The 14,508-nt window shown below is 37.1% G+C and overlaps 2 protein-coding genes across 11 annotated transcripts in view; both read left to right on the top strand.

Moving 5' to 3' along the window:
- The window catches only part of PROM1 (prominin 1), a 63,098-nt gene extending 54,474 nt beyond the window's left edge, over positions 1-8,624 (top strand). For 6 of the 10 annotated variants that reach the window (XM_061469540.1, XM_061469560.1, XM_061469531.1 and 3 more), the window contains 7 exons: positions 1,150-1,230; positions 1,324-1,392; positions 1,920-2,012; positions 3,523-3,638; positions 4,742-4,810; positions 6,896-6,936; positions 7,167-8,624. In XM_061469540.1, coding sequence (XP_061325524.1) covers positions 1,150-1,230; positions 1,324-1,392; positions 1,920-2,012; positions 3,523-3,638; positions 4,742-4,810; positions 6,896-6,914 — 447 coding nt within the window. In that variant the 3' untranslated portion in view covers positions 6,915-6,936; positions 7,167-8,624. The other 4 variants (XM_061469585.1, XM_061469590.1, XM_061469597.1 and 1 more) reach the window with 2 other exon arrangements.
- A 991-nt stretch (positions 8,625-9,615) lies between these two features.
- FGFBP2 (fibroblast growth factor binding protein 2) lies at positions 9,616-13,082 on the top strand. The gene is made up of 2 exons (XM_061469621.1): positions 9,616-11,889; positions 12,709-13,082. The coding sequence occupies exon 1, from the start codon at positions 11,250-11,252 to the stop codon at positions 11,874-11,876; it is 627 nt and encodes a 208-aa protein (XP_061325605.1). The 5' UTR covers positions 9,616-11,249; the 3' UTR covers positions 11,877-11,889; positions 12,709-13,082.
- Positions 13,083-14,508: the final 1,426 nt, after the last annotated feature.

The raw sequence follows: 14,508 nt of genomic DNA, 5'->3' as shown, positions 1-14,508 counted from the left end.
TTTTTTCTAGAATCCTTGAATGCAAAACTTGGGGAGTTGGGGGGGAAGACAACCAAGAAGTAAACTACAAAAATTCAGCTGAGAAAAGAGAGCTTAACATGTCTTGTCCAACTACATCTTGTCCAACATCCAGCTCCCAGGGGCCTGTTTCTTTAGCATAGAACTTGTTACCTTCCTGCTTCTGCAGCTTCAGCCTTGCTGTGGGAGTCTGGACCTGTGTAGAGGCTTCCCCAGGACAGCCGTGTTTCCTCTCGAAGTAGCAGCTCATGTCCACACAATGGGACTGCTGCCTTCACAGCCTGCTGGACTTGGGAGAATAAGCAGCAGGATGGTTACTTTTCTGCAGCAAAGCTTTCTGTTGCCACCAGCCTCCCTTGGCTCTGCTAGCAAGAATCCAGCCACACTAGGTAGCACTTAAGAGTCATAGTCGCAACAGCTTGATGGGCTATACCTAACCCAGTTCTTCCCATTATGGTTTTCACCTGTCCACAGCAGCAGATGAGCTAGGTTTCCTTTAGAATCTGTGATTTGAACCTGGAAGGTGGGGCTAAGAAGTCATGAAATCAGGTGCTGATAACAGTGTTTGACCTGTAAGTGTATTTGGGAAACACCTCTACAGTTTCAAGCTGTATGTACGTTATCCTTTGTGTGTGTTCTTTGAGAGACTTAATAGGGTTGCACATGCATTGAAGAAGTGTCTCAGTCCTTTTGCATGTTGATTAGCAGCATGTTTCAGCTGTATAGAATCATACTCTAGTAAGTAAGAGTTGTAATAGTAATACAGGCACGGTATTCTTGCTGTGCACTGTATGTGTCTGTAACATTATATACTACATTGATGAATGTATTTCTACTTTTACAGAAAGGAAAGAGAATGGAAGAGAAAGCTGATCTAGTATATAAATCGGTAATAGGATTCAGGAAAAGATACTGTTTATAATTATTAATGTCCTCCTTTCTTAGTAGTGAGAGAATTTTGTCAGGTGATCTTGAATCTATAGGCTGGCTCATGTTCTGTCTGGATTTGCATGTTTTGACAGGACAGTAACATTGGTTTTAAAGAGAATAGGGTCCCAAAAATGACTGCAGAGCCATTGTAACAGCGTGAAAGTTACTTATTTATATTAAATGCTGTCTCTTCCTCTCCAGGTTAAGGTGAAAAATGTCATAAGCGCTGTTAATGCTGCCCAGCTTCTCATAAATAACAACGCTTCTCTAGTTATTGTACAGGTGAGCTTTAGTTAATTAAAGTACATTAATTTATGATTTCATGGAGATAAAGTTTCATTTACTTTTATTCACTTCACTGTTTTCTGTTCCTAGGAGACGAAAAAGTACATGGATACCATTGTTGGCTACTTTGAGCAATACATTGAGTGGGTCAAGGAGTCGGTAAGATGCATTAACTTCATGAGAGAAGCTGTGTTTGAAAAGAATGTGAAAAATCTAGATGATAATAATGATCATGTTGCTTTGATAGTATGTTTTATAGTTTCAGTTTGTAAGAGATTTGTACTTACTATGAAGGGGAAAACTTGTCTTCTGTAAATAGTTCTGTTGTTTTTGAAATAGAACAGAAATGATGAGTTGTGTTGATTGGAATAAGATGTAAAAACTACGTTTTTTTTTTCCCAGGGCTAGATTGAAATCTGCCATTAGCATTTGTGCTAATACTGCACAGTTCAAATTGATGTCATTAGCATCTTTTTTGATTTTTCTTTCTTCAGCTGCTGCCTTTAAGAAAGTAAGCTGAGGTTTTAGAGTTGTTCAGTTGATAGCATACCCTCATTGGAATTTGATAGGGTGAGAGAAAACAATTTAATAGCATCTGTAGCTATAATCTGTAGCAAGTTTTGAGATTCTTATTTTATTCTGTTACATACTTTGAACTATATGCTTATTTTCTTAATGTCTTTCAGATTGCCATGGAGGTAGCAGCATGCAAGCCTATTGCCAATGTGATAGATACAGCAGTAGATATTTTTCTATGCAGCTATATAATTGATTCTGTGGTAAGGAATATTTTCTGTTATTCAGAACTGGGGCAGTGGGAAATTCTTTGAATGTACATCTGCATTTAATTATTCTGGCTAGGCTGTTCTGAAGTATGACAATAAAGTGTCACGTTCAAAGTTATGCAGGGGAAAAAAAAAAGTTCAGATCTGGATCAAATCCAAAGCCAAACCAGTTCTGGACTTGTTTTATCTTCCCTGTAAACTTAGGCTTCTATTAGCAAGAATGTTGTAAAATTAACTATTCTTATTAAATTTCTTACCACTTGAATTGCAAAGTAAATACAGTACTACTGGTTTGGAATAAAAGATCTTGGAAAAAATAGCTGGTTTTCTGTTTGATTACTTGGTTCTGAATGACCTTGAAATGGAAAAGCATAAAGATCTGAAGTTTCAGCTGTAAATGTTTCTGACTTAAGGAGAGGGAGTGGGGGAAGGAAGCGAGTGAGAAATGGGAAGGAAAAGCTTTCTCAGGTATCTTCCCTGGAATCTAGAAAACCTGAATGAGGTTTTATCATTTGACTTGTAGCAGACCTTGATACATTCCTATACAGTGGAGACTTGGAACATGACTGGTTGCAATAGATAAGGGCAGTATTGGTTTTTCATCTTGCCAAAAGAGCTTGGAAAGAGGGCAGTATGTATTAAAAAGAGCATAAGAAACCATGTCTGGAAACTGCCTAAAATATCTCCTAGCTATTGCTTAGCTTTATGGCACTTGTAGCAGGGTCCTAATTATATCAAGAGTAAATGTGTATAATCAATCAAAGCCAAAGCATTCGAACCCTGATAGTGCTTTAACCACAAATGCTCAATCTTGATAATGCTTAACCCCATAAACCTCCTAACCTGGCAGAATCATCGATTATCTCGCATGTTACAGAGCTTCTGTTCTCCTTTGTGTAGCCACTAACCATCTGGTGGGAGATGGACCATGATTTTCCTGATGATAGAACTTAGCAGAGTCACTTGAAAGTCACAATGCCTCCAGCCAATACAAATCAAATTTGAAAAATGATCTTTTTAACATCTGGTGATAACTCAGTTCAACTGTATGATAATGAAATCAGTTACACAAACAGGCTGCAGTTAGCAAGTTTAAAAGTACCTTGAAAAAGTGCTGGAAACTTGGATTTTGAGAAAGAACCATGAGAAAGATGAAAACTTTAAAATACCAAGAAAGGAGAAAGAAAAAATGTGACTGGTAAATTAATGCTGAGATGCAAAATTACTTTCTCGCCCAAGGCTGAGTACATTGAAATAAGTTAGGGCACTATGGCTGTGTAGCTTTGAGCAACTTCAGACACATTTCTATTTGGTTACATTTGAGGACAGTGCTGTTCTTACTTTAGTTCACATTGACAGTAGAGAATACCTAACATGCCCTACCCCATGTAGTATAAGGAGCTTCAGATAATCCATGAGGCCAGTGCCACTAATTTTGGCTGTGTTCTTCCAGTAAAATGATTAGAATGTCAGTGTCTTTTTCCTGGATTCTGCTCTGTTTCAGAATACCTTCTGGTTTGGTTTGGGAGGCTCTTCAATATTTTTAATTCCTGCCATAATTTTTGCTGTGAAACTCTCCAAATACTATCGTAGAATGGATACAGAGGATGTATATGATGAGTAAGTATATACTCCTAAGTAAGCTAAATGGCACATGGATTGAAATATTTTTGTAGTATCTCACATGAAGGCACTATAATCCTGAGATCTTCTGCACTTTCAGATTAGAACTGTATGTTCTTGTAAAGTATTGCAGGTTTGGGTTGGTGCCTGCACAGTGCTTTGTGCAGGTGGGATGTGGTTGCCTTGACTTGCTGTGACTCTGTGCAGATAGTGTCAGCCCTGACTTTGAGAGAAACTTATTTCAGAATGAGGTTTTCAGAGCTTCATGTACAGTGATTATATAAATGTATTCTAAATGTACAAGTGATTAGCTTTGCTAAGTAACCTGTTAAGGTGAATTATGCCTGCTTTGTAATCTTCTTGAATGAATTTTTTGCTTTCTTTCTGTCTTAGTTATTCCTAACAAGTCTTTCCTTTTTCAATTGCAGTTCCTCTGTCTCAGGGACTTGGCATTTTACTTTATGATAACTGTTCTTGCACATTTTCCCATCAGTTTTGTTTTCACTGTTTTCTACTCTTTGGTTTTGCTCATTGTTCAGTTAGCCTGTGCACTGCATTTCTCAGTTTTCACACTGGTCATCACACATCATACACTGTGTAATGAAACACATTCACTAGTCAGTGGAGCAGAAACAGGCATGTACAGCTAAAATTACTCACTTATTAGTGTCTAGTTAATTACTCCTCCTTTTCTGTGTTTTTTAGTGGTGAAACCATACCCATGAAAATGTAAGACATTTTTGCTGGTATTTGTTACAATTATTCTGGTGGGAGGGTTTATATTTTTTCATGTAACTTGTTGCCTCAAATGAGGTAACGTGTTCTGTTTCACCAGACAATATAGGTTATATTAGAATATCCAATTCAAGAATACCAAAATACTTAATTTTTGGAGAATATATAAAAGTATTTAAAAAATATTAAATTATAATTATACCACAACTCCTGAATGTTATAAAGGAAAAGTATGTTCTGTTGTACAGATACAGTTTATCTTTGCACATAATACTGACATCCATGTACATGTCTTAGAAGCCATACTGTACATAGCACATTTTATAGTTAACATGGTCTTTCTTGGTGTATTTATTTTATTACAGTATGGAAAATGGTAATAATGGTTATCATAAAGAGCATTTATATGGTATACACAATCCTGTTTTTACAAGGTAAACCAAGTCTGAAACTGCATGCCTTCATGTGTCCTTACTTAATCTACTATATTAGTCACCTATCCACTTTTCTGCACGTTTTAAAGAGAATCACTTATATATGTGGGGTGTTTGTTTTTTTTTTTTTTGCATGGTTACTCACTATAGAAAATTTGTATGATTTATATTTCTCCAATATTCTTTACGTAGCAGCAGATATTGTCGTCATTTCCAGCAACTTAACACAGTAATTGCCAAAATTAGATCTTAAAATCCAGGTGATTAGGTATTCATCTAGGCCAGTGGGTGGTCCTAAATTGATAAACACGTTAAAATACTCTGATAGTCATTGAAAGTGATAGGATGGAATGCATTCTTAATCCCAAATTGTTTCATTTCTTGGATTGTGACAAGAGTAGTTTTTCCTGTGGAAAAGGCAGGTGATGCAGGACATGCAGAAAACACAAACAGAGAAAGTGGGTGTTTCTGCATGGGTAGAACTAGTGTAATGTCACAAAATAAGAAAGTCAAGTTTTGTTTACAAAGAAGGGGATTGGAGTTCTTTTCTGTATCTCCAACTTCTGTGCTGTAAAACCTTAGCTACTGTGAGACTTTCAGTTTCCATAGGGACACCATAGAGTGTCCCACAGTTTTGATAGTTAGGGTTGCAAAATATCTGAGTTGCTTAAGGAAGGATCTAACTTAAAATTGAAATCTATGCTCACTGTGCCTTAACTTGCGACCTCATGACTGAAAGTACAGGTTGAGTATTAGTAGAGAAATTCCTTTCATAATGGGTAAATAGCAAGAGAACTCACAGTTTGGAAGTCATGCCAGATTTTGTGGCTGAATCAGGTGTATGTTATTATTCATTAGAACTCTATTTAACAATAATTAATTTGCTAACCAAATCTTGATTCCTTCTGAAGGAAATTTTTATATATAACAATACTTTTAGGGATACTTACAGTTACAATTGTCATGATATGTTCTGCAACTTAAGGGTACTCTCTGAATATTAAAACCTACTATGTGTTTAATTCAAAAATACTTTCTTCTGGCATATCTAAGGACTTTCAGTGCTAAGGTCTTTTGATATTTTACATAAAAGGAAACTAATAATTGTTCAGGCCTTAGAAGCACCTTTCTGATCTTTGAATCTTTAATATGAATGTTAATATTCTTGACATTCATAGCATGTTTTCTGTGATATTTCGGTGATGGATGAATAGTGATTAATACAGTGCTCCTGAATAAGCTAAAAATTACTAACCTAAAAGAATCATTTAAACAAAGACCCACTAGTTCAGTCTTGACTTTATTTTCTTAAATCTTAAGTTTTAAGTTACTCAAAATGGGCTGCCATAATAAAATGTAGAGGTTCAGCAGTGCTGACTTCTGTATGTTGACATAATTTGAAAAACTGCTAATTGAGTGAGACATGCTTTTTGAATTTCTCATTCTGGGATTCCTGCAGCACATAGAGTCTTGTTTCTAATTTTCATTTTGGCAAACTCTTCACTCTTACGCTATCCTTCCTTTTTCTCGTTTCCTATAAATTATTTTGGAAGACACTTTGAGACATGAATTCAAATAGATTTCTGTACACCTGCACTTTTGCACGTGTGAAGAATCCCACAGGGATTTTTTGTCCTTCAGAATCAGATGGATTATTTTGCTGGAAGGAGAAGCCAATATTTTTCTTTATAAGTATGAAATATCTAAATACGATATCTCTAGGTATCTCACACAAGTGTTTTTATGTGTGTGCCAAAGATACAAGTAGCCTCAAATACAGCCACTGCTTTTATGAGAGCAAAATGGGAGGCTAGGTTATGTTCTCAAAGGAGTGGTGGTGAATAGTAATCCAAACATTTCTTCCTATCATGAAACAAAGATAAAAAAGATAATAAAGAAAGGTTGGTGGAGAAAACCATGAATCTATTTCCTCCTCTTTGGAAAAATTCTTGCTTAAGTGGGTACAAGTTTGAGAATAGTTCATGCCAACTGAGCTTGTCTCACCTTACTCAGACGCGGTATTTCTGTTCCACTCATGGGCAAAAAAAAATGATGGTTTTGGTTTGTGTTTTTTTTCTCGTATAGCTCTGTGGAACAGTGGTAACACATACTGGAAACACGAAGGGGTAAGTGATGAGCTTTTAAAGTCAATTCTAGGTTATTACTACTGTACTATTTTTAAGAAGGCTGCTCTGCTTTCCATAACATGAGTGTTTTAAGTTGTAAAAGTAAAAAATAACCTACTTATTGAACCATATTGATACCCATGTGAAAATCTATGCCTAATTCTACTTAAATTACATTATAATTCTGTCTTCATAAAGATTCCCTGAATTGGTTTTGTGTTTATTTCCAGGCTATATAAATGAGGCTCGAGATTCTTCTGTGGGAATATATCATTATTCTTCCAAGTGTATTGGCATTTGCATTCATCTTCTAAATCCTGAGCCACTCATTTTATGTCGCCCATACTGTAAATCCCAATTGTACTGTTGAATGTTATGCCATAAACTACTGTACAGAATATCTTGCAATCAGGGCACTGCCTCTTAAATACCACTGTTCAAAGCTTGAATTAAAATGGTTTTTGTTTTTTACTTTTTTACACTGGGCTTTTTACCTTACATCACAGTATATAAATTAATTAGATTAACAGTCTTTGCCTAGCAATCCTCTGACAACTGGTCAAGTTCTTAAATTGTTGATTTGTGTTAAAAACAGTGCATACACGTTTACATAAAAATGCATTTTGTATACAGAGACTTTTGTATATACATTTTTCTTAAGACTTGAGTGTTTAGTTAAGATTTTAATCTTGTATAGTGCTCTTCACAAATTTACCAGCATGATCAGTGTTGCTATTTGGTGCTCTTGAATGGTCACTTTGGACTAAATTTGAAGTGTAATGGGATCCACAGTGTCTCTTTGTGTCTCTGAAAACTTCAGTTGCAGTTTCGTTTTGCTCCCTCTTTTTTAAAAAAAAATATTTAGTATTTAGTGGGTTTCGCAGTGTAGACCTAAAAGGGAATTTTTTTGGGAGAAGTTTGTTTTGCAACTCTTTGGGTGGGAGGGTTGGGAGTGTCCGTGATGCATAATATAGTGCAAAAGCTAAGCTTTCTAGAGTTCAGTAGTACTCAAAAAGAGCATGAGAAATGCCATATGTGGGTGATTTTTAGAATGCTTTACGTTTTCTGCCTCCCTTTTCCTCATTCACACTCACTTCTGTGATGTTCTTAATAACACCACTGTTAAGCTGTGACTCTTTCAGGGGGCAGCAATATTATTTTTGCTAAATATTTTAAAAATATGATTTCTAATACTGAAACTCAAATGTGTTTTACAATTGGAGTTAACATTTCTACTACTAGAGTTACTGCCTTGAATTTAGGCATACAGTTGCATTGCTGAATTAACACCAGAATTCATCAACAAGGCCCAAAAGTATCTCTATTACTAGAGTAAAACATTAAGGTGGGTGAATTAATTGTGTATATCGATCTAAAATATTGTCTCTTCATATGTCAGTATTGTTAACTTTGTTTCCAACAAGTTTCGTTGGCTTGAAGTAGGGGTAATTCTGTCAAACAGTCATGTAATTGTTAAGACATGCTGAAAAGCGATCCCAGTCTTTAACCTGGAATAACCTTAAATTTTTCATTTTTAGGTCATAAATGAAAACATTTCTAATTGCCAGTGTGTAGCATATGTGTATATGTAATGTTCAGAACTGCAGATTTTTAAAAGTTTCTATTTTTAATTTGAGAAAATTCCCAGTTTCCCAGTTCATTTAAATAAAAAAGAAGTTGCTTAACTACCTGATGTTTGATTCTCAGTTGTTTTGTTGCGTAGACCTGTCTCAGAAGATATGAACTGAGTTAACTTCTTATGAAAATAATTTTTTTTACCATGATTAAGTATTTCTGCTATATTTGACTTCTGTTAATGACTTTAGCTTAAGCAACATAAGAGACTAAGAATTGAAGCAGGAAGAACTGAAAGAATATTGAGTGGGGGAGCTTCCATCTTCTGTAGAGATTATGCAGAGATGGAAGGATTTGAGCTAATGAGTTGTAGAGGATACCCACATAACCTGCAAGTGCTCAAGGTGTTACCACTTGCCTGTTGGTGGTGGTGCTGCAGCAGTGACAGCAGAATTAAATATTTGCCGGTTCTTCTGCTCCTGTAGTTCACTGCTGGCATCCTGACTTAACTTGTAAAAGGACAGTTGTTTTCCACTGGTACAACAGACCAGGAGCTGTTTCATGTGATGCACAGGCAGACGGGGCACACATGCCAGATGGGAGCAAGACAAACACTGATCATTAACATATTAACTGTAATACATAAATATACCAGTGCTCTTGAGTCCAAACTTTGGTATTGGTCCTTGTAGTCTGTTTTGTTTCCATGATTGCACTTTAAAAACTTTCAGAACAATAGGTCTGAAACTGGTATAAAGTAACTTTTAAGTAGTTTTGAACTTTTTAACAACTATTAGAACAAGAGAGATGAATGGCTTTAGTTTCTAACCTAGGAACTGTCAGTGCTGTTATGCATAACCAAGTGTAAATAATACATTTGTTTGTCAAATATTAATAGTTATTTGACTGTTTGCAGTAGGGATTTTAAATTCTTGAAATGAAGGTGCGGTGAAATGAAGTGTGAGGTAGGCAACAAGATTCTTCTGGCTGGCTGGATGTTGGGCAAGAAGACCTCCAGAAAACAATAGAAGAGTGAATTGTGAATCTGAAGTAGGTTTGTACCATTGCTGTTTCTCCTAAAACTTGAGACTCCTAAGGCTGTCCTTTGAAAGAGACAGTTGGGGGGAGCAAATGGCAAAAAGATAGAAATGAGACCTCTACTAAAAATGTGATTAAAATTGCCTTAGAGAGGAGATGGAAAGAAAGCTATGCTGTTCTCTCTAACAAATGGTGTTTAGTCATGGGGAACTTCATGGCTGGAAGAATGACTGGAAGAATGAGGTTCAGGCTACCCAAAATGGCTGTTCCAAGTGGTTGCATCTTGAAGCAGACAACTCCCGGACAAGCTGGGATGCCACATCAGCCAGGGACTCTAGTGTCAAGTATTAGAGAAGCACCTTTTGCAATTTTAGTTTTCTGTTCTGCTTCACTGTCTGTGTTCAATGAATGGTTTTACCTTGTTATTTTCTTTATCAATACGTATTGAACTGCTAGGTATACAAAATAGTGTTCTATTCCATTGTGTATGGCCATTCTTATACCCAGGGTTTCTAGCACCCCAGTTATTCAAGCATACTTAAATTATATGCTCACTATTCCAGAAGCTGTTCAGGTCAGACTTGGTGTATCATACATGTCTGCTGGGGTCTTATTAGCCAGAAATGTACTGTGGCTTGCAGAATTTTGGAAGGGATTCTTCTCATGACCTCCTGGATGCCAAGAAAGTTACCATGATTTTCCTTAGCTCTGCTTTTACTTGCTGTAGCAGAAACTGCTAGTACAGGACTCTGCAGTAATACATTTCTGTTCTCTTGCCTTTGTTTTATGGCAGTTTTACGGCAGTTTCAGTTTTACAGCTCATTTATTATGAACAGGAAAATACCTATTTAGAAAAAAAGTGGAAGGTGATAAAACACAAATATCTGACATACTCTGGGGTCTCTTCCCTGCTGCTGAAAGCCATGATAAGCTAACTCTGTTGTCTTGCTCCTTTGGCTGTAAACAACCCATGGTGTGACAATGGTGATACACTTCCAAATGTTTGGTTTATATTTAGGCCTGTAATACCTTATTTTGCTAAACCTTTATTTCTTAACATGCTTGAAAACTGCAAGTCTAAAAATCTTTCACAGCTCAAAGAATGTGCACTTGATTCTTCAACGTGTCCCCACTGTGCTGACATGTGTCATGTGCTGATGAAGTGTTAACGTTGGATCCTTACTGTACAAATCCACAGAAAACCCATTCCACAAATCAGCCTTTATTAGTAAGACACATTTTAATCACCTAGATGTAGCGGCATAGATTGCTTTGGCACTTTCATCTGTTTTTACTTCAGTATGGTCTTACAAGCTCTGGCATGAAGATAGCTGGCTATAAAGCAGCTGGAGAAGGGAAAATATCTGTTCAAATCAAATATGACATGTTCATCCTGGATAGGAATGTGCTTCTCAGTTATACAACTATCACTCTATATTTAACTGCATTTACAAGGTTTGTCCTGTTACCTTCTTGGGGGTTCACAGGTTATTTGACACTCCCTCAGGCTATAAATTATGGCACATGCTTACTGAAGTGTGATTTATTATTTTTATTAAAAAAAAAATAAACCTTCCGTCCCATGTTCCACTGGTAAGAGGCTCCTTTGTGCACCAAGCCTTTAAATTGTGAGCAGCCACTTACTGCTTTCACGTATTTTGGATCGTGTTGCCCAAGGATCTCAGTCATCTCCTCTCACCATGAAGAGTTTTGCTCTTCTTTTCCTAGTAGTGATCTGTGGCATGGGAGGATTGGGACAGAAGTTGAAGCCAAAGAAAAGAAGCAACGGTGAAGTAATCAATTTTCGGACTAAAACCAAAGATGTTTGCACAATGAGCATGAGTGGGGATGAGGAGATGAAACTTAGAATTGAATGCAAAAGCCAAGGCCTGACCTACTGGTGTGAATTCACTGGCAAGCCATCAGTCTGTCGTGCTTTCACAAACAACCCAAAGATTTACTGGAACCAGATCGCCATGGAACTTAGAAAGCTCCCGCATGCCTGCGAATCCACACAAGTGTTGAAGATCACCATGTGCCAAAAGGCTCCCTCAGAAGCTCTCATGAAGCAAATAGCTGCTGGTATGGAACCAGGAGATGCAGCAAACCAAGTCAGATCAGTCCAGAAAACTTCCACTTCTGGAAGGGGAGCAGGGAAAAGCTCTATTAAGAAAATATTAAAACCTCCAATACTACCACTTACAAAACCAACCCAACATAGTCAAGGGTCTGAAAATGAAACAGAAGCAATGAAGCTGGCCCGGGAACATTGCTGGGAATCCCTGCATGGTTTCTGCTCCTACATTATTGGAATCTTCAGAGGTTAAGGGTTCACTTCAGGTAAAACTCCCACCTTGAAGCACAGCAGAATATACCTAAGCGTAATCCTGTTGTAATTTTGTTTAATTTTGATCCTGGGGGTCTTTTAGAGGTGGGGGAGGGAGGTTCTAGGCTCATTTACTGAAATCTAACATGGCAAAGTCTGTACTGTGGCTTCTGAGTGGCTGGACAACTTAAACTTCAGTGATGTTGCTAGTTAAGGACTACCTCACAGCCTCCTGTGGGGTCTTCAGTGCGTACTGAGATGTTTGTTCTATCTATTATTAATTCTATGGTATTTCAGTTCTACCTGTTTGAATTGGGCTTGTTTTCTGCCTTCTGTTACTCCTTCCTTCTTGTGCTGACTTTCGTATTTAAGCCAGTGAGGTAAGCTAAATAACAAATGCATCAGCTAGAACGATTTATACCTACATTAAGAAATCAGAGGATAAAGCTTGTTCATCACAATGGCTAGTTAATAATAACTTTCATTTTAAGAAGTAGTTCATAAACAACTAAAAGAAATGAGTAAAACCAAATGGACTGTCTTGGTTTGAGACTCTGCAAGTTTCTGTGCAGATAGTAGGGGATTGCATGCAGGCGCTTGTCAGGCAAGTCTCAGGTTTTCAGCGAGGATTTAAAAAGACAAAGCCCTTGCGGAAGTGATTGGTTTTATATCTACTTCCATTTCAGCTCAGGAGCTGGTGACTGAATCTGGCACAATTTTGACAGAAATGAGAATAGATGCAGCATGAACCAGCAAGTCTTTAGGCTGCTGCTGATCTTTCTTGTGCTTGATGCAGCAATGTGTCTAATCTTGTTTTCTTCTTTGTTTTGCAGAGCAAAATTTTTACAGCTGAAGAAGGGCCCTTGCTGTAGTTTAATAATTTAGACGTAAGAATTTTGTTTTAAAAGTGAGTCATCTCTGTAAATCTTGTAGCTTAATCTTCTTTTTGCACCCCTAAAATGAAACTTGGGACAGCCCTGAAAAATGCATGAAGCTGGAGTGACTGTACTTAAAGTGTTTGGATGAACTGACTGTTCTTAGGTCTGTTACACACCAAGGTGTACAGCGCTTATATAACCAAGGTTCCACTTCAGCAGTGCTGAGCTTGGATAGGTTTTTGTTTGTGCTGATTCTCTTTGATGTGTTGGAAATGAAAGCTGTAAATGATGCTACAGTTATTACAAGCAATAAAATGTATAAAAACATATTCAGTGTGCTTTCTTACAATTTTAAATGGTGCTACTTGTATAAGGTCATGGTATTTGATGCTTGTTTCTTAAGAGATTATTGGTGGAATGTGTAAGAGAAGTTACAAGCCTGAGTCATTACTTTCCCACTGTGAATGTGTTTTCATTAATATTAATATTTTCAGTGTTATTACATTTATATTGCAATGATAAGTTACAGAGAGCAGGGAGGAAGGATTGGAGAAGTAGAAGAGAAATGTAAGAATACATTTCCAAACACAAGAGGATCAGAAGTGTTTGTCTGTGATGCATCTGCAGAGTTCACTGTTACTAGCATCTGTTAGTGGAAATAGTACTGTTTGGGTTCAGTAAATATTCTGAAAGGTAATTTGCATCTCTTCACTTGGGCACTTGCATAAATCTCATCAAAACACAAAGCAGACCTAATAGCCTGTTGTCAGAGATTTATATTCAGTTTATTTTTTAAGAGTAATCCCTTCTATTCCCAAGGGAGCTTCACAGCAGGGATATAACTGGGAAAACTTCATACCACAGAAATTAGTGGTGCTCTATAGTTACTGTTAACAGTTTCTGCAGGGTGTTACACTTCAGTACTTCTCCAGTTTTACTCACAGATTTGTAATTCTCACTTGATAATTCCAGATTGTAATTGTCTAATCATTAAACTTTGTACCTTATACCAAAACTGGAATAATTTTCTGTTCCCAAGCCTCTTGAAAAGATATGGAAAGGAACAGTAAGCAGTGAACACGGGATCATTGGAGAAATAGAGCTTGGCTGCTGGTAACATGCACACTCAAGTCTGTATTTTTGTCAGCCTTAAATCTAATGTGGTTAATCTTCATTTATAACTTCAGTGATAAGCCTTGCCAGGCTCTTGTGCAGTGGGTATATAAAAAATGTCGCAGTACACCTATTCACTTATTTGTCATAGAAAATAATGTAATCCATTTGCAAACATCAATTGCATTCATCAACTACAACGGGGACTATTTGGAAACACTAAGGGGAGGTTGAGGATTTCCTTGAGATGTGCTTTCAAAAACATTTTAAAACGTTTCTTGTATGATGCTTATCGACTGGAGAGTGACTGTTTTGCCATAGTATCCACTACAACAGTAATGCCCTCAAAAATGAGACGGTGCTTTGCATTTAGAGAAGTCTGGCAGAGTAAGTCGCCCACTGTACTGATAGCAGCAGCAAAGAGGTTTCATTGATTTACTAGCAGAAGACTCTTATGTATATGCATGGAGCATAGAAAGCAGCAAAGTTGTCTGACACTTGTAGAACTCGTGATGATACAGTCTTTAATATGTGGCCATTGTTGATTCCACTTAGTAGAGGTGCACTGCTAGTGCACTATTTCCTGGGGAACTCTTATTTCACTGGAGCAGAGCTCTGCTGCACAGGGCTCTGCACTTGGCA

This window comes from Pezoporus flaviventris, unplaced genomic scaffold (genome assembly GCF_033815535.1).
Source record: "Pezoporus flaviventris isolate CSIRO_AGI_PZ_B2104156 unplaced genomic scaffold, CSIRO_AGI_Pfla_v1 ptg000002l, whole genome shotgun sequence".
In the NCBI taxonomy this organism is placed as follows: Eukaryota; Metazoa; Chordata; class Aves; order Psittaciformes; family Psittacidae; genus Pezoporus; species Pezoporus flaviventris.
This window is presented reverse-complemented; position numbering and strand designations above follow the sequence as displayed.